Here is a 21,075-nt window from a genome sequence, read left to right on the forward strand (position 1 = left end):
GGGTGACCCCCCCATTCTATTTTAGGCCAATCGTGCTTTTGGGGCGCCGACGCATGACTTTGGCTCCGAGGTTGGCAGCGCCGCGTGCCTGTCCGTGCCAGCGAGAGCCGCCTCCCCAGCGGCGCGCCGCGGCTCTGCACCATGGGGCAGGCCCCCTCCCCCTTGCAACACAGGGCTGGGAGGGCCCCTCCCCCACGGCGGCGGGGCGGTGCCTGGGACTGGCGCTCTCACGTCCCGTCCTCCGCTCCCCCCGCCGGCGCAGCGCTGTGGTGAAGCCGCATTGTTTGTGCTGAGGGGGGAGGGGAGGTTCTCAGCCCGAGGACGGAGCGCCGAGCCCGCAGCCGGACTGCGACCAGCGCCGCGCCTCCCGAATGCGCCGCGCGCGGCCCGAGCAGGAGCCCCGCACCCGCCGCCGGCAGCCCGAAGGCAGCCCGGCACCGCCAGCGCCCGCTTGGCCGCTCGGGGCTGCTGGGAGCGGCATCGGTGGGGCCGCCCCCGCCATTAGACCGGCCGCAGCGTCGACCCGGAGACGAGGAGCAGGAGGGTCTGTCAGCCGCGCTCCGGCGGCTCTCACAGCGTGAGTGCGGCCGGGGGGAGAGCGGGGCCGGCGGCTTGCGGCCGGAGCCGGGCCCAGCGAGAGGGGCTTGGCGGCGGGAGCGGGCGGAGGCTGCCCGGCACAGCGGGCGGGGGAGGGCGCAGCGCAAGCTGTTTTGTTGGACGCCATGTTTGTGGGCCGAGTATTGTCAGGGTGGGGGGTGGGGCGAGGCTTGGGAAGGGCTGGAGCTGACGGGCCTGGGCAGGAACCATTCGCGCGGGGGTGACGGGCGCGGGTAGGAACCATTCGCGCGCGTGGGGGTGTGTGTGGCTAGAGCGGTGAAGGGCGTGGGTAGGAAGTGTTCGTTGCTGGAACAGGGTGTGGGAGGGATAAGGGGCGTGGGCAGGAACCATCCATTGCGGGGGGGGGGGGGAGAGAGAGAGAGAAGGCAGAGGGAGCTTGGGGAGGAAACTCTTCTGGAAGAGACTAAGCGAGAGTGCCCTTTGGGAGGGCGGTAGGGTAGAGAAGGAGCAAGTGGGGTGAATGATGCCGGTTACCTCCTTGCTGGGTTCCGGGAGACCGAGGAAATGTTAGGCTTGGTAATATCAGGTGGGCTAGGGCCTAGGCCTAAAATGGGTATTTTCATTGATGGGATCAAATGAATTCTCCAGGGTTCAGCCACTGTCTTTTCTGTGTATCAATATGGCTAGACTTGAGAGGGTGATCCTACTTTGAAGGCTGAGGCTGCTGGTATCCTATCTCCACGTGTATGCTGGAAATGTTTCTGCTTGCTGTCCCTTATGGTCTGCTACTAATGTAGTGTTTGTAACATCCTTGGTAGTTTCATTGTGTCCATCTCTTTGCGGTGCTCCACAGAAGGATGCTTGTTGAGAACCATGAATGGAATGGGGGATTTCTCTTCCGTAAAGGAGTCAAGGACCAAACACAAAGAAATGAGGGAGAAGGAGAGTAGTGAGTGCAGGGTTCACTGCAGGCTTGCAAAACGAATTGGTAGCCTTTACAAAGGTCCTGCACCATAGGTTTAATTTGCTCTCCCCTCACCTGTCCCCTTAGCAAGCAGTGCTTCAGCCCCATAACTTTCATTGCACAAAAACAGCTGCATTTTTTTTTTTTTTGGTCATGATAGTGGAAACTGTCTCAGCAAATGGTCATTCTAAGAAAAACAATAGCTCTGTGGAGAGCATTTCTTCCATCTTCTGCAGGCTTTGTCATGCTTTAAAAGGAGGAAAGAAGTGACCCAAACTGAGTTGTGTAATGCATTAGGAATTCTTCCTGTTTTATGGTAAGGTTAGCAACCCTTATTATTATGCTTTAGGGTCCAGGTTATTTTTTACTCACCCAAACTAGGTATCTGCAAAATGAGGACAGATAATTTCAGTACTACTTCCACATGTAGTGTGCTCCCTTCCACACATTTTTACTGTTTTCCCTTTAAATGTAAAATGTTAAATTGCCATCCATTTCCAGATTGGAAACTAATCTAAATTAAGAGAAAGTGCTTAAGTATGTAAATGATAATTGTCCTGATCTCATTATTGGGAGGTGCCTTTTTTCATCACTTTGTGGTAGACATCTTCCTTTATTTAGGATTTATGACATTTGCGGTACACCTGGGAGGCAAGCTGCTTGCATTCTGAGATACTCTTGTTCATCAACTGGTTGCCACTGTGTTTGAGAAATTGCTTTTTCGCCTGGAAACTAATACACATTATTGTGTTTTTTCCAATATTAGAATATATGAAAGAACAATGACTAGGATATGGACAAATGGCAGTGTCTTCTATTGCCGTGGTTCTCAACCAGGGATCCGGGGAGCCATAAGCAGGTTTTAGGGGGTCTGCCAGAATAAACCAGAGAGCAAGGCTGACTCACTGGGGACCAGGGAAGAAAGCTGAAGTCCAAGCCCCGCCGCCCAGGGTTGAAGCTAAAGCCTGAGCAACTTAGCTTCACAGAGCTGCCTGTGGAGTTGGGCCCTGAGCCATTGCCCTGTTTTCCTACCCCCTAAATGCCAGCTCTGGCTTTTAACCTACTGAATATGGAGAAAAACAGTTGTTGTGGCACAGGTGGGCTGGGGAATTTTTATAGCACATGGGGGGGGGGGGGAGAGGGAGGGCTCAGAAAGAAAAAGTTTGAGAACCCATGTTGTATAGTCAGTCATAATAGCCACTGTCCGTCCCTCTTTTCCAGTTTGAGGTAATAGGCAGTTACCTCCATGATCAGTGTCATTGGTGTTTGTAGCTCTGGTTATGGTGTATATAAAAATAGGTGGGTTTATATAAAAATACTCCAAATATTCATATGTTGGATTATTAAAATTGAATTAAAAATCTATTTACTCTTTACCTATTAATGATAAATAGCATATCTTAGAAAATGAAACTAAATTGGTCAATTTCAATGTCAGGTTCTCTTGCACTAACAAACTGATAAATGACTTTACAGCATTATAAGGGTACAAAGAAATATACATTTTTATTGGAATTTGGAGGGGCCATTTTATATTCCCTGCCCCAGAATTTGTGAGATTATGGGAACTAAATTTAGAGTTAAATTAAATTGTCCCTCTTTATATCTAGTTATTAGGCCTACTATAGCGAATATTAATAGATTCATCTGTTCTGTGGTTGGAAACTGACACGTTCAATGAAATGTTGCTTTACAAACTAATAATAACAGTACCTAACTTTAATATAGTGCTTTTCATCAGTATATATCAGAGCACTTCACAATCTTTTAATATATTTATCCTCACAAGCACCTCTATTAAAAGTTTCATGGAAATTCACAAAAGGAGAAAAATCGATGTAGATATTTTTTGATCATTACCAAGAACAGTGGAAATCCAGATGTTGCCCTGTAATGACTGTGCACTGGATGTTGCTTTTTTGGATTTGTTAGAATCATATTTTTAATACAACTGTGTTTGACTTTAACACAAAATTTGTTAAATAACACATTATTACATCTACAAAACCACGAAAACTAGTTCAGGCTGATCCTTTTGTTGTTGTTGTTTGTTAAATGAGGCCTTTTGTGGGGGGGGAGGGTGAAGATATTGGAACGGATGTGATCTGATATTGCTTGCTTGATACATTCCATCTTGCCTTTGTACTGCAAATCATCAGATATGTGATTTTTGTGCATATAACTTCTGAAGGTGAGGAAAGCAGTGCATTTCAGGTTTGCCTTTGAATTTATTGGTTGTAGTAAATTTTGTTTCAACTTTTTATGAAGAAAATAGGAGTATCATGGAGCTGGTGGGCAGAGAATTGATGTATATTTGCCCCAATGTTTTGGTAGGCATACTATCACTGACCGTAATATTTATTCTGCAAACTTTACTCACGCCATCGTGTGTAATTCCTGACTTGATGGGGCTTGTATGGTCTAGCTAGCAGGTCAGATACATGGCCATGGGATCTTAAGAAATCAATTCCAGGGGGAGCAAGAGTTCGCTGTTGGTAAGATTGAGACTTGCTTACTGTCTAACAGCTGGTTTTCAGAGTGCTCTAAAGATAAATTAATATAAAGTAATTACCATAACTTTCAGATGCCAGGTTGAGTTTGCAGGGCTGATGGAGAAAATTATCTTTCATTTGGTCAGCTGATCAGACCTGTGCTGAAAAAGATACAAACATGGAAGCCAACAGTTTTATTTTTAGTAATCTTTCAGATTACCAACCGTGTATGGACCAGTCTGGTCAGGATGCTTAGTTTTCCATTTTTACAATCTTATCACAGCTTCCTTTATGATACAGATGCAATACTTTATTCCAGTAGAACTTGAAGCTAAAGATGAATGTTTCTTTTCCTAGGTCACTGGTTCAAATCTAGCCCAAGCTGGCTGTGTATAATTTTGAAGTTAATGGAATTTTAGGAACCCTACTACAAGTCAGAAAATGTTGATTTACTCTTGAGAATCAGTTGCTGAAAATAGCATTGGAGGTTTCTTTTAGATCAAATGTTCATTTTAAAAGTGATTTTGTTTTCTTCTCTAATTGGCAGCCCCAAAAACCCAGTCTGGGAGCTAAAATTAAAGTAGTTCTCAATTTGCATCTCCCCTAGTGGTAAAAGATTGGTATTAAACCTTAATTCATAGTTGTCTCGGTGATACGTGGGCCGTAATGGAATATGCTCTTCCACAGCAATATGGGCTATACAAAACTGAATAAAATGTATGATGGTGGTAATAATTTTAGTGACAAAGATTATGTTGATTATCTGATAACACACCTGTGAAAATATGTAGAAGACCATTCCCTATCTCTAAAAGTTTACAATATAAATAGTGAGACACATGAGGAAATAACATAAACCATACATCTTTGAGGTTTACTTTAGGTAAGTGTAAACGTACTGATTAAGCAGATATAATTCTGAATACATAAAGAGGTCAGATTTGTTAAAGCAAGTGCAATTTTTACATAGTTAGTTATTTTTCAGATCATAAATGCCTTTTGTGCAAAACTATATCTGGAATATTTCTTCTTCAGGCTGCTGCTGAATAAGCTTTCAACAGTGAAACCAGGACTTTGCATACAGGCCTTTATTTCTGGAAAACAATGGTAATTTTCCATTACAATGACTACAACAGACCCTCGCTAGAATGCGGGATCCATGCGCGGTACCGTGTTAATGCGGGGGCCGCGTTATCATGGATCCCAATTTAAATATTTAAATTTGGGATTCATTCCTGCGACTGCGCTATATGCGAATCCGCGCTCTAGCGAGGGTCCGCTGTACTTCTGTTACCTTATGGCACAAGTTTAATCCTTTGGTGGGTGGGCCTTGGCAACAATTTCTCTGTGCCAATGTTGAATTGCTATAGTTGGATTGGCTTCCTGTAGCTTTACAGAACTATAGGTTCTGTAAATTCATTATACTCTTATTAATTTGTCTCTACGGGACTTTTTTAATGTAGGAAATGAGTGTAATTAATTCCAGTAATCTATCAACACATTTGGATTTGGAGTAATGCTAAATGTGCTACTCACTGGTGTGTCTTCGGAAGTTAGGGGTAGCCAGATTTAAGTTTGTTTCAAGTACAAACATTGCATAAATTTAAGACTTGCATGTCCATGGGTAGTACAAAGCTTAAACTAGCTTCTGTTTTTTGTTTTTATTTTACTGTATTAATTTTTATACTTTAGCAAGAGAGATAAATATTTAAAATGCAACATAATAACTCTGATTATAATTTTAGGTAAACATTACCAAATGAGGAGAAAAGGAAGATGCCATCGAGTATCTGCAGCAAGGCATTCTTCTTCCCCGTGCAGTATTAAACGCTCACCTACACGAGAAACTTTGACATATGCTCAAGCTCAAAGGATGGTTGAAATAGAAATTGAAGGTCGCCTGCACAGGATTAGTATTTTTGATCCATTAGAGATTATATTAGAAGATGATCTCACAGCACAAGAAATGAGTGAATGCAACAGCAATAAAGAAAATAGTGAGAGACCACCAGTTTGTCTGAGAGCTAAGCGGCATAAAAATAACAAAGTGAAAAAGAAAAATGAAGCTCTTCCAAGTGCACATGGTACACCTGCTACAACAAGTCCTCTTCCAGAACCAAAAGTACGTGTTGTTGAGTACAGTCCACCTTCTGCCCCTCGGAGACCTCCAATTTATTATAAATTCATTGAAAAGTCAGCAGAAGAACTTGACAACGAAGTGGAGTATGACATGGATGAAGAAGATTATGCATGGTTAGAAATAATAAATGAAAAGCGAAAAAGTGATGGAGTATCAGTTGTGTCACAGAATATGTTTGAATTCCTTATGGACAGGTTTGAAAAAGAGTCTTATTGTGAGAACCAAAAACAGGGTGACCATCAGTCTTTAATTGACGAAGATGCAGTATGTTGTATATGCATGGATGGTGAATGTCAGAACAGCAATGTAATCCTATTTTGTGATATGTGTAATTTAGCAGTGCATCAGGAGTGCTATGGGGTGCCATATATACCTGAGGGTCAGTGGCTCTGCAGACGCTGTCTGCAGTCCCATTCCCGGCCTGTAGACTGTGTGCTGTGCCCAAATAAGGGAGGTGCCTTTAAAAAGACTGATGATGACCGCTGGGGACATGTTGTGTGTGCTTTGTGGATTCCAGAAGTTGGATTTGCCAATACGGTTTTTATTGAGCCAATTGATGGTGTCAGAAACATTCCCCCAGCCAGATGGAAGTTAACATGCTACCTCTGTAAACAGAAAGGCGTTGGTGCCTGCATCCAGTGCCACAAAGCAAACTGTTACACAGCATTCCATGTGACATGTGCTCAAAAGGCTGGTTTGTATATGAAAATGGAACCTGTGAAAGAATTAACTGGCAGTGGAACAACATTCTCTGTAAAAAAGACTGCCTACTGTGATGTACATACTCCACCAGGTTGTATACGGCGACCTCTAAATATTTATGGAGAAGCTGATGTGAAAAATGGTGTGTGTAGAAAAGAGGGATCAGTCAGAACTGCAAGGTCTACATCAAAAGTCAGAAAAAAGGCAAAAAAGGCCAAGAAATCAGTGGTTGAACTCTGTACAGCTATGCCAACAGTATCTGCTCCTTATATTCCCCCTCAGAGGTAAGCAAACAATCATACAGCAAAATGTAGACACAAATTTCTGTATGTACTTTTGCATATACATTTGTCATAGGTTCTATAGATAAAGAATTAATGAAAGTTTGAAAAACTGCATAAGGTACTTATACAACAAAGGAAAAAAATGGAAAATAAATAGGTGTCCCTAACATGTAAATTGTGCATGTTGTATTACTTTTGCCACTTGTAGTTAAAAAGCGCACACAAATATTTTCACATAGATATTGGAGGATAGTCCTCCCCCCATCCTACTTTCATTGTTAGAGCCAGCAATCATTTTTCTTCCACTCTGTAAATTCTGTGTATGTCCTTATAGTTTACTCACTTAGGCCCCAATTCAGAATAGTAAAAATATCACATGCTTAACTGCACCTCATTTCAGGAAAGCTCTTAAACACATCTTTAAGGTTAAGCCGAGATTTACTTGCTTTCCGGAATGTACCTGACTTTCCATTCTCAGCGGGGCTTTTTAAAGGGAGATCAACATGAAAATCACTTTTGCACATGACAGCATTTGTATCCAGTCAACTTCATTGGTTTTTTGATAGTCAGTTGTTCTTACTGTCCTGTGCATTTATCACCATATCATTCTCTGCTGTACTTTGAACAGAGCTTGCAGTTATGTTCTTCCCTAAGCCCGTAGTGAAAAGAGGACAGTGCAGAGGAGGAGGGTGACTATAAGCATGTTTTGTGGTCCAACTGCTGTTCCATGCTGCAAAGACCCTTAATATTAGCAGGGAATGGGGGGAAAAAAAGCAACATAAAACATTTTAATACAGGAATTAATCAAAATACTCTTTACATGCTGATTAAAGAATACTTTATCAGAAATTGTAATTTTTTGAAATTAGTAAGTTGAATAAACTTTCAAGTTGAGAGTTTCCCTCAAAATTTCATCTTAGACCACCAATACTAGTGGCTTCTGTTGAGTTGGACATCCTGTGCTCACTCAATTTTAGTATACTGTAGAATGTTTCCCAAGTAGTATAAGAAGCACTCTGAGGCAATTCTTTGGCTAAAGGGGTAGATCAGTGGTGGGCAGCCTGCGGCTCGCAAGGGTAACCTGATTGCGAGTGGCATGACATTTTGCGGACATTGACTGTCTGCAGGCCTGCTGCTTCCCCCAGCTCCCATTGGCCAGGAATGGCGAACTGCGGCCACTGAGCTGTGGGGGGCCATGCCTGCAGACTGTCAACGTCAGCAAAATGTCTCACGGCCTGCAATCAGATTACCCTGATGCGGCCCGCAGGTTGCCCACCACTGGGTTAGATTCTCGCGTGGCTGTTTCTACACCTTCTGTTTGATGTTGCACAGTGCAGCTATATTCTTCAAGGCTGGCAAGAATTACAGTTTGATGCTGTGCAGATTTCTTCTTGAAATTAACCAGGAAGTCATTAAAGCACTGCGCTACAGTTTAATAATGCATCTGAAATGAATTATTAGGCATGGGACCAAAAGCTCTGTGCCGTCAACACATTGACACTAATACATGTACACGAGAACATAAAAATAGCCATACTGGATCAAACCATTGGTCCATCTAGCTCAGTAACCAGTCTTTCAACAGTGGCTGGTGCCAGATGCTTCAGAGGGAGGGAACAGAACAGGGAAATTTATCAAGTGATCTGGCTTCTAACAGTGAGATTTTAGGACACCCAGAGCACGGATGGACCTATCCTCCATGAATTTATCGAATTATTTTTTGAACCCAATAATAGTTTTGGTCTTCAGTTAACTTTCATTGGGTGACCCCTGATTCTTGTGTTATGTGAAGGAATAAATAACACTGCCTTATTCACTTTTTCAATGCCTTTCATGATTTTATAGACCTCTAGCATACCTCTCCTCAGTCTTCTCTTTTTCTAAATTGAACCGTCCCAGTCTTTTTAATCTCTCCTCGTATGGAAGCTGTTCCACACCCCTAACAGTCTTTGTTGCCCTTCTCTGTATTTTTTTCAGTTCTTATATATATATATTTTTTTTTTGATTTAGGGTGACCAGAGCTGTATACAATATTCCTGGTATGGGTGTACCATGGATTTATATAGTGGCATTATATTTTCTGGTTTACTATCTATCCCTTTCCAAATCGTTCCTAACATAGTTAGCTTTTTTGACTGCCACTGCACATTGCGGGAATGTTTTCAGAGAACTTTACAGAGTGACTCCCAAGATCTCTCTTGAGTGGCAACAGCTAACGTAGACCCCATCATTTTGTATGTATAGTTGGGATTGTTTTCCAACATGCAGTACTTTGCATTTATCTACATTTATCTTCACCTTCAACTTTCTTTCCCAGTCACTCAGTTTTGTGAGATTCCTTTGTATCTCTTCACAGTCTGCTTTCCAAATCATTTATGAATATGTTGAATGGCACTGGTCCCAGTACAGATTCTTGGGGTAACTCCACTCTTTTCCTCTTGCTAGTCTGAAAGCTGGCCATTTATTCTTACCCTTTGTTTTCTATCTTGAAACCAGTTCTGATCCATGAGAGGCCCTTCTGTCTTATACCATGCCTGCTTAGTTTTCTTAAGAGCCTTTGGGGAGGGACCTAGTCAAAAGCTTTCTGAAAGTCCAAGTACACTATATCGACTGGATAATCCTTATCCATGTTTGTTGACACCCTGAAAGAATTATAATTTGTGAAGCATGATTTCCCTTTACGAAATCTGTTGATTCTCCACAATGTATCGTGTTCATCTGTGTCTGACAATTCTGTTCTTTGTTACAGTTTCAGTCAGTTGCCTGGTATTGAAGTTAGGCCTGTTGGCCTGTAATAGCCAGGAGTGTCTCTGGAGCCTGTTTTAAAAATCGGTGTCACATTAGTTATCTACCAGTTATCTAGTACCAATGTTGATTTAAGTGCTATGTTACATACCACAGGAAGCAGTTCTGCAATTTCATATTCAAGTTCCTTCAGAACTCTTGGGTGAATATCCTCTGGTTCTGGTGACAACTTATTATTTAATTTATGAATTTTTCCTCTATTGACATCTCAATCTGGGACAGTTTCTCAGATTTGTCACCTAAAAATAATGGCTAAGGTATCTACCTCACGTCCTTTACAGGGAAGATAGATGCAAAGAATTCATTTAGCTTTTCTGCAGTAGCCTTGTCTTCCTGGAGTGCTCCTTTAACATCTGGATCTTCCCAAGGCCCCACTGATTATTTGGCAGGCTTCCTTCTTTTGATGTACTTTAAATTTTTTGCTATATCTTGAAGTACAATTGTATAGTTAAAACTAAAACTGAATAGTTCTTTTAAAAATGTTTCCATTATTTAAAAAAAACAAAAACATGGGTGGGATAAAATTTCTGTGATCCTAATCTTGCTCTTTTTCATTTTAAACTTTGTTATATTGTAAGTTCCTGCAGGAACTTAAACCTTTATCTTGTACAGTTTTTTGTATATATGTATAAAATATATGTAAACACACTGAAAATTATATAGTGTACTGGTTTTAGTGCCTGCAGGAGTTTGTTATATGCAGAAGTGTAAATACAAACTAAAATGGACCAAAACTAGTATCAAAGCTATTTTCACCTGTTAAAATTATGTGTGTGTGTTACCAATACTTTAAACAAGGACTGCTGGTGTACTGGCAGTCTAATTTAGAACTTGTGTGAGTTAATGAGAGACTGATAATTTCCAAAAAGCTAACACTGTGAGAGATTTCCTTTGCGTGGGGGGAGGAGAGCAAAGTTGCAAGACTGTAACTTGGCTTCATTTATCTATTTTCAAATTTAGGAGGACTTAGAACAGCTTAATTTAAATGAAGAGAGCACTGAAACTTATTTTTTTCGGATTCCACTCACTTACGTTAATTGAGTTTTAATACCTCTTAAATGTGGAGACATACTGATTATGATGTCAGAGACTTGGGACAGAAGGTTTGTCAGAGAGGCATACTGACTTCAGTTTTGCTGAACAATTGGGACTTTACCTAGTTGATACTCAAAAACACAACATATAGTAGGGGACAGGAAAAAAATATGGCACATAATTTAGGGAAAGAGATTTTTTTCTGATGTGCCTTTCTCTTCATACTGATTTCATTTCCAGCATTGTTATAGCACCAGTATTCTCTTTTTAGGATTAAGCGAGACGAATGCTTTGTAAGATACTTGTGGCAGGGACCATATGTTTGTGTTCATAATGTTTACTACAACAGGGCCCTGATCCGGATTGGGCCTTTGAGCTCTACCTAATACTACAAATAAATTATACCATTTGATGTATAATATACATATAATGTATGGTTAGAACTGGTCAAATTATTCTTTACAAATAATGGTTGTTGAGAATGTAGCCCCCTTCTGTTCTGACTTCTGTTAATATGTACGCTGAATAGCTTCGACGAACAGCTTTCAGTCTCTCTGGGTTGGTAGCAGACTTCAGTTAGATTGTACTCCGTTCATTATTCATGGTTTGTGATTGATTAAATGAAATTATTTCTGCTTCTTGATGAGATAATTAATATTTTAAAACAGGGTAATAGCAAGTAACAAATACTCTTGTTCAGATGAAAAATAGGTATTCATACATTAAGTCTAGCTCCAAAAATGTTTGCAAGCAATTCTGTTTGCTTGAATGTTCACAAATAACAAGGGGAACAGGAATTAAACAGGTTGAATTAAATAGCAGTTCAGAATTTAAATGTTCAAACAGTGTTGAACCAGTTCTACCTTTTTTTCAGTTCTTCTTCTTCTTCTTTTTTTTTTTTTTTTAATTAATTCTCACTAAAATGAGGCCATCACGTATGTGTAGAGGAGAGGGAGGGTAAGGAGCGGGGGCATTATGGTCAGAATGACCCAATTTTAATATTTGATATCTTATGAAAAATCGGGGATAGAAATAAGTTCTCTACATTGTTGGGAAAACTGCTTCCATTCCCAGATTCCACAGATATTCCAGCATTTGTTTCCAGCCTTGCTCTGAAGCAGTTGGACATGTAATGTTCACTGGTTTCTCAGACCAGAAATTATATTTTTGGCAGTGGGCCAGGGTTTAAAAGTGTAGTTAAAAAATAACAGTTTTAAAAAATGGTTTAAAGGCAAGTTCTTTAAAATAAATTGTTTTGGCTTTGAAAATTGCCTCAGAGTCCAAAGTTGAAAGGTGTATATTTTCCTAAACTAATCTGTGAATCAAACAAAAAAGTTTGTTTTTGATTTGTTTGATTTTGCGTTTACTGAAGAGAAAATTGATTTTACTGTAGCCCAAAAACTTCATGGTCTAATCTCCTTTTCCTGAAGGATAAATACTATGAGAATTAATATGTGGGCAGTTTTTAAGTACAATTCCACAAAATGATAGTAAATGCTATGGTTAATGCTACTTGCAGTCTTCATGGAAGCTAACCCCTTTTCTAATACTATTTTTAAGCTATATCTCTCTTGGGGATGAAACTTGCCATGCCCTTTCTACAGAGTGAGGAAAATTTAAGCCATTTAAGTTATAAAAGAAGGAAAGCATAAACTCAAATTTTAAAAAATAATTAATTGGCTTGATATTTAGAGCTGTTGAACAGTGACGTAAAAGTTGATGGGGGAGCTATATGTGCCCAGCACCTCTGAAAATCAGGCCATTTAATGTATATATTTTTTAAATCTCCTGCTGAGTAAAACCTCAGAATTGGCTGAATAAAGAAACTGTCTATTTGGCATGTAGCTAGACCTTCGTTTGAGTGTTTCTTAATCAACCTTAGATGAAAAAAACATTAAAAGTAAAGTGAGTGGAAAAACATCTTCTGAACATGTTCAGCGAGCATCTCTGAAACTTTAGCAAAACTTAATGAGCCCCTGCTTCCATATGACATTCATTTAGGTATGAATGAGAACTGCACCATCTCCTTAATCTGGAGTGCCTCAGTGAGAGAAGCTATATCTAAACAATATGTATGTGTGATATTGACATACACCCACAGTAAAATTATCCCCAAAAGCCCCTGCCATAACACTAATGAAAATGGTAGGTGTAAATTTGCAGTCCCTGTCATTTCAGGATATCTGTGCAATTATTTTGTATTCCAGTTTTCTGTACATTAAGCTTGTCTAAGAAAAAAATCCCAGGTAAAGCGTTCAGAATCGTTTAAGGGAGTTAAGGTCAGATTTTCATACAGGTTTTTGCAGCAGTTTAACTAGGTTGGTTTAAAAGCAGATTCAAGTTATACCAGTGCAGCTGTCCCATGTAGATAAGCCCATAGGCTCCCATGTCCTTTTGGCATTTTTCAAAAATGTTACCCGTTCTCTTTCCTGCTTAGGAAAAATAATCTCTCCCAGTGCAAATTAACATTACTGCCCTATTAAACTACTCCTTGAGAAAACTCTCCGGCAAAATGAGCCCACTTCTACTCCTGTTGATGTAAGTGGTAATGGATAGGAACTTTCCCCCCTTCAGTCTTCTCTAACATTGTCACCCAGACTGCTCATGCTGTATGTGTTCAATTATTCATTAAGTCGGCTACTTCTCCCACACTGAAAATATATATTAGTTAATTACTTACAACAGGACTCTGTTATTTCCTTTTGTTTTGTTTTTTTTAAATGTTGTAACTTTAATGTTGCATTAAGTTTTGCCTCTGTTTATTATAAGGGAGCATCCCCTAGATCTAGATTACCTAAAACTTTTGATTATAAAAGATTGACATCTTCTTTGAGAAGTTCTCACACCTGCATTGTTGCTTTTGACATTGAACAGGGGGATATCCCTTAGGCTACAGAAGTGCCTTGTCTTTCTTCCATGAAAGCTTTGGCTGAGATAGAAACTGAAAATTATCACTTACCTTCTGTTGCTTGTGTTCCTCAGCAAAACTTTGGCAGTGTACTAAAATAACTAAATATGATCTGAGGCAGCGCTGACAATGTTGCTGCACACGCTATAGTGGGAACACTTGAAATAGGGGGGTAATGGGGATGTTGCCCCGCTGGGACTCAGCATGTGGCCCCAGTTGACACCATCTGGGACAAGAGGGTGTTGTGGCGGGGAAGGAGGTGGGGGGCTGGGCTCCTCTCATCAACCCCCCAGATATAGCACATTGCCGGAGTGGTCCATCCTCCCTGTGGAATAACAGCCTTCCGCTGGCAGCTAATGTTGGCTCTGTAGCTCACGTGATAGCAGTCTGTGTTGTAGTGTCAAGGTTCATGGTTCAAACTCTACATGATATCTAAGCTGTTACAGTTGTACATAATGGAATTTGTTTTTACCCTTTTCCTTTAAAACAATAATTCTAGGAAATTACACACAAAGATTGCAATGTAAAGCACTCAAAAGTTAGGAAATGGCAGATTTACAGTTGTTGGTGCAACCTTCATTCTTCCCCTTGTGTATGCATTGATACAGTGTTTAATTTCATTTTCTCATACTTTTATTTTCCTGGCATGACCCCTGCCTCATTCAGCGCACATGATAGATGGACAAGGGGCTGAATTATGGCTGCCTGTGCAAACTAAATTTAGCATTTCCTAATTTTCTAGTTCTTGACTTTGCAACCTAAATAACATTCGTTTAGTGTTGGTTTTTTGTTTTTATACATATAGACATGATACAGACTTGATTTGTATGTTTGAGCCAAAAGAAGCATGTCAAGTTTGATCACTATGTAAAATGAGGCAGATAGCACAATTTATATTGTTTGGGGGAGGGAAAATCTTGTGTGAGAACTAACTGAAGTTTGATACCAACTGTAAGGAGTGTGGCTCAGGAATATTTTTACATAATGATGAGATCAAAAATACTGTAGAAAGATTTAAAATTCTTCAGTACTTTGGAGATGCACTGTGACATGTAACCCACTAGGTTACCATAACATTCATTCAAGAATTGTCCTTCACCCTTGAGTGAGGCAGATAAATTAAAAGACTTAACTTTTTCTTTCATCTTCAGTTCCAGATTAGAACTGGGTAAAAGTTTTTGTCAGTTTCACCAGACATGATTGTTTCAGTTAAAGAAATAAAAAATAAAAAAACCAAACAAAATCAAATTTTTCATTTAGACATTTTTGAAAGAAAACTTTTTTTTTTGGTTTGCAATGACTTTTTGTTTGAAAATTGTCTTTAATTTTATTATAAACCCACAAGTGTTTAAAAATGGTCAATCTAAACATAATCTTTGATGTTGCCGAAATGAAACATTTTGTTTGACCCAAAACCATTTTTTTTAATTGCCCACGAACAAAAAAAAAAACCATTTTGTCCAGCTCCACTCCAGATACTGGAGAGTACGTGTGTAGCCTTGGAAGCTGAGAAAATAATCTGAAATGTAAGGTTGTTTTGGTGACTGGAAGCTGAAGAGAATATGAACAATACTTTCAAATAACAGTGTAATAGACAGGAATGATCTAGCTTTTTGTGTGTGTCAAATTGTGTTCAAGAGGTAGCCCACTTCTATCTTATGCTATTACCTTTAAAAGATATTTAATGTAATTATTTTTATGAAAAATTGGTCTGCAGGATGTAACCAATGGAGAAGGAACAGTAAAGCTCCTAAGACTCTTAAATAATTATACCTGATATCTTGGAGGATAAACTTTCTCTATATAACATAGATTTTTTTTTCTTCCACATTTATCTTTGTTTTGGTGATGATGGCTTATTTCAACACATAGTAGAAATTCAAATTCTGCCACCATATGCTTCAGTGCACAATATGCCTGCCACTCCATTTCTCTTGAATAAATAATGGGGACCACCATTCCTGAACAAGTATTTATATCCAAATAATGAAATGCTTGACTGAGTATATGGATTTGGTTAAAAAAAAACTTTGACCACGCTTGTGACTTGGGATGTCATAGAGCATGGATTAGAAAATATTTTAACGAAAGATGCTTGGAATATGAACTTGCTGAAGTATATAATTGGTTAAAGAGGCTACATTTTAAAAGGGTCCCCTCAAAACGATGCCTCTTACAGGCATACTCAACATGTAGAATAGTTTATTCAAACCTTGAGGTTTTCTTTTGGCATAATAGTGATAATATTATGCAGTGGAGATATCAGGAAAGTGGCAACATCAAAATGTTTATTTTTATTTTTATTATCACTCCTGGTGATGGTACCACAAAAAATCTGAAGATAAATATTTGAGTGTTTTAGTTGATAACTGTATAAATCTGAATCAGAGGATAAGTGGCTAATGTACAATATTGTTTTGTTTGAATTTATAAAAGAGTAAGAGGTGTGTATTTCACACTATCTGCACCTCCTGACAATGACAAAATACATCCACATAATTAACATGGGGAGGAAAAAACAGCAGCCTCACAAAATGCCATAACTACCAAATAGCTGTAAAACACTTGTCATGTCTGGATGAAAAATAATTAATTGGATGATCAAATTACTGAAAGAAATTTAGAGGCCCTGAAGGAAGTAGGAAATTGGTCACTAGGGAAGACTGATTGTCCTGTAAGTTTCATTAAGTTGATAACCTCTCTGGTGGATATGTAAGACTATTTGTTGAAGTCACTGTCCCCTTCACTGAATAAAAATTGAAGAAATCATTTTACTTGAACCAGGAAAAGAGCTACTGAATTGTGACAGTCACACTTCTCATTGAAGCTTCTTTGCCAAAGTTTGTCCAAACTATCACACGTCTCTTTCCAAACTGACCAACCTGGGTGTGTAGATGGATTTTAAATTAGGTTTAATAAACACTATTGTATTTTAACAAGCAACCCTCCCACTCCCTGTTTTTCCCATAACAGCTTTTCTGCTATTTGTAAAAAAGGTTTCTGATAAAGTTGTTGCGGGGTACTTACGTGCTATGTTGTTACTGAAAACCTCCTTACACGTAACTCACGTGTCCCAAATTATTAATTGGTTTATCTTAACCTTCTGTATAAAAATCTAATCAATTGGGTAAAAAGTCTGACTTCATCGGTTAATTATAAATTGTGCATAGAGACATGCCATAGGTATGTCCTACCTTTTTCTTTTCCTGAGTTACTTTCTGTTTGTTTCATATGTACAGTGCAAGCCAATTTGAAATGGAGGCTAACTGGAGAATAGTTGGTATTTCTATAACCTAAGTGGAGACAAATGTTTGTATTTTTGCAGGCAATCTCTAGTGCATCTTCCAAAGAGATTCAGTCCCTGATAATTGCATACATGGGTGTGACTGATGTTCCTTGTTTTCAGTTAACATAGATAAGTCCAAAGTTCTTGCCCTGAACCAACATGGTAACTAAAACAAACTTTAGTTTTTTAAAGGCAAAAAATCTGAAATATTTTGAGATTCACTTATCTACCAGTTGCATATATTAACTAAAATTTTTCCTGCTGACAGATAAAAAGGCAATGAGAAGTGGTTGGTTCTTCCTCTTTAATTATAGAAGAAATTTGATTTCAACATACATTGCCAAAAATACTGTTTACTGCTCATTTTATTTATTTCACAAGAAGGTTACAGAACTGCAAAAAGCAGGGAAAGACCACGGTTCAGTACTCTTCTAGAGGGAAAAGAGGCACGCAATTCTTCAAGGGAAAACAAACAAAAAAAATACCCTTGAGGTATAGAAGTAGGACTTCAAATTTTCTATAGAATCGGTTAAAAGGAAAGTTGCATAATCTAAATCAGTAGGAAATAAATTCATACACTAAGTTTGCAAGTTCTAAATATTGTATGACTCCATGAATTATAATTAAGATAAGCCACATGAAGGCTTAGGAAATAGAAAATGGGAAGGTAGGAAGAATTAACATATATGATGTTATATTTCTGCTTTTTATTTTTAAGCGTATAATTTTTGATCAGTATTTCATTCCTCATTGCCATGTGTAGTCCTTTGAGGTAAGTGCTGTGGTGATGGACACGGAAGAAAAACTCTTAAAATTTATTAGATCTTTAAAGAGTAAATACCTGTTAAATATTTTCAGTGCAATTTTTTTTAAACAGCTACCCTGCAAGGCAGTATTTAAAGATACTAGAAACAAAACAATTCCTGCTTGGGTTTGTCAAAGGAACCTAAAGGAATTTGGTTCCCAAATACCATTGGATTTCAAAAGGATTTGTATGCCTGACTCCTTTGAAGATCACATCCTATATCACTATACAGGAGTAGTTATATTAACCTTGTAAAACTCATGAAACTAACCAGCCAAGGCACCGAACCCCCCCCCCCCAAAACAAAAACAAAACCCCCTGCTCACCTGTTACATTAATAAATGTTTATATTTTACTTGCCCCATCCAAAAAAAAAATAATTACTCAAATGGGTGACTGGACAGGTAGAGTTCTTGCAAGAACTCTAGAAAATGGAGACCTGGTTTTACATTCCATAGTGTGAGTGAGAAGTGAAGGTAAAGGACTTTATATTGACTTTACTAAAAGCAAAGTGAAGTAATTGTCATTTAAGTACTAATATAAAATGTAAAATAAAAACTTTGTTTTATTGCTTTTTATCATAATGAGAGCCTAGGGAAGGATGTGTGAGCTTCATGAAGAACCTTAATGGGAAGAAAAAAACAGGTACTAAAGGGCTCTCTAATCTTGTGGAGAAAGTTGTAACAAGAACCAATGGCTACAAATTAAAGCAAGACAAACTCAAAGTAGAAATAGAGCATAATTTTTAACAGTGAGGATGATTAACCATTGGAACAAACTACCATCAGAATGGGTGGATTCTCCATCTCATAAAGTCTTCATATGAAGACTGGTGCCTTTCTGTAAAATATGATTTAATCATGATATGTTATGGCTTGTTATATATGAGATCCAACAGGATTATCTAATGGTCCCTTCTGGTCTTAAAAAAACTATGAATCCTCAAGGGCCTGAACCAATGCCCATTGAAGTCAATGGGACTTCAGTTGGTGCTGGATGAGGCCCCCATTTTTTTTCAAGGAAAACTGTGATCTTTAGACCCAAATCCTGCAAAAAGTGATGCATATATTTAACTTTATATTTTGACAGGTTTCAGAGTAGCAGCCATGTTAGTCTGTATTCGATGAAGTGAGCTGTAGCTCATGAAAGCTTATGCTCTAATAAATTTGTTAGTCTCTAAGGTGCCACAAGTACTCCTTTTCTTTTTATATTTTGAATATCTCCTGGTCAGGAATTTTCTTCAATCTGTGGGAAATCTGTGGAAAAATTTCAGTTTTGCTGGAAAATATAAATGATGGCACCCTTGCCTGATTAGAAGGCTGTGGTCAGAGCAAAAGTGAAATTGACAAGAGCCATCCAGGCAGGCAGCTGAGGAGCAGCTTCAGCTAGGCTGATGGGAGATGGGGAGGCTGTGCTTCCCAAATCTTAGGCAGCTGGGGAGTGGGAAGAACTCAGCGTCCGGCTGAGTCTACTTTGAGGGTTCTTGTCAATTTAACTTTCTGCCTGTAAGGAGAAAGTGAAATTGACCAGAGCCTTCCAGGTGAGTAGCTGGCCACCAGAAAAATTGTTTTGGTTCTCACAAAACAGAATTTTTCAGAATTTGTCCTGCAAAAAAACTGTTGAGGTGCTTACAATTCATCTTGAATTGGGACACAATTTTCTGTGGGGCAGAAATTCCATTTTCCAGCAAGCTTTACTTCAATTAACTTCATTGGGGCTAATGGAAGTGTATAAAGTTATGTGCATGTTTCATTGTCGGATCAGAGCCTTAGTTCTTTCTGTGAGTTGCTGTGTATTCTGTTAAGTGTAGTTTTAAAAGCACCAAGAATCTCCTGGGATTCTTTGTGAAGATCACCTTATTTCCTTTTAAAATACTAAAGTAATTGATCTCAAACACTAGATAATCAGAAATTCAAATGTAATTAAACTTCCCCCTGATTTAATTTAACTTCCTATAGTTATATTCTTAACCTTTAATAGTGAAAATTATTGAAAATGTCATACTTTCATATCCTTTCTTTCCATTATGTAAGAAGCATATTAAAATAAAATTTCTTCCTCTCTATATAGAAATTTTTATTGTTTGGGAAATAAGGAAGTTGGAATAGAATGGACGCAAATTTGACTCCTTGTGTGTGTGTGTACACTAGCATTAGTGATGAGTCAGTAGAAAGTCAGCAATGTATTGTTTTAGTTAGTGACTATATTTCAATTAGGAAGCATTTAGTTTTGCTTGTTTTTTGTGGATCTCTTAACATAACAGCAAGGGAGGGAATAACAAACAAGACTGTAAGGTCATAAAAATTGGCAGGAATGAAGGAAACTCAGGGATAGGAATAGTACCTGAAATTTTAGTTATAGTTCATATTTCAAAACTGATTAGATTTCCGGTTGTTAAGTGTCCTTTTCAGTCATATAACTGGTTGTCTGGGCATTTGATCCTTTATGATATCTATATACAAGAATAGGAAGTGACCACCACATGAGTTCAGTTAATATAATTATACTGGAAAAATACACGTTTGCATTTTTGTGGGAAGAATCTCGTTTTAGGTGGTCTGCATTTTGAAAGCCTAGTAAATGTGTAATGTAGGCAAGTGCTACAGAAACTTTCTTGCATAGTTCTAATAACTGAGTCCTTAATCCTGAACTGCCATACTCTTGCTATTTGGTATTAGTCTCTTAATTAGATACCGTCAGTAAGCTACCAATTAAAGTGAATTGTGTGGCATTATGTTAAAAAGATCCACATTAATTTGCACAGGTAGCATATTTCCTTTACCACTGCCTAATGTGAATTTTGATTTCCATATATTTCTTCCAGTCATCACTTAAGAGAGAGAGTTTGTTTTTATACCCAAAACTCCCATTATTTAGACACCCTCTTTACTTCTGGTGTCCCTACAAGAAACAGTCTCTGGTTATATTCAGTAACACTTATCAGAAGTTTTAAAGATTTCCCTCCCACCCCGGGAGACTGCAGAAGACTCGTAACAGGTTATATTTGATTCTGTTAAAATAAATAAAACAATTTTGCTGAGCAACAGAGAAACTACTGTAATCGCTTGAATAATGGATCTGATGCATCAGCCTCCT

The 21,075-nt window shown here is 38.8% G+C and overlaps 1 protein-coding gene across 6 annotated transcripts in view; it reads left to right on the top strand.

Annotated features, from left to right (window-relative positions):
• Nucleotides 1-449: 449 nt before the first annotated feature.
• The window catches only part of BRD1 (bromodomain containing 1), a 109,936-nt gene continuing 89,310 nt past the window's right edge, over nt 450-21,075 (top strand). For 5 of the 6 annotated variants that reach the window (XM_074942393.1, XM_074942394.1, XM_074942396.1 and 2 more), the window contains exons 1-2: nt 450-577; nt 5,760-7,140. In XM_074942393.1, coding sequence (XP_074798494.1) covers nt 5,774-7,140 — 1,367 coding nt within the window. In that variant the 5' untranslated portion in view covers nt 450-577; nt 5,760-5,773. Of the gene's footprint in view, nt 578-5,759; nt 7,141-21,075 lie in introns of those variants that run through there. The other variant, XM_074942398.1, reaches the window with a different exon arrangement.

The sequence above is a fragment of the Natator depressus genome, chromosome 1, assembly GCF_965152275.1.
Source record: "Natator depressus isolate rNatDep1 chromosome 1, rNatDep2.hap1, whole genome shotgun sequence".
Lineage (NCBI taxonomy): Eukaryota > Metazoa > Chordata > Testudines > Cheloniidae > Natator > Natator depressus.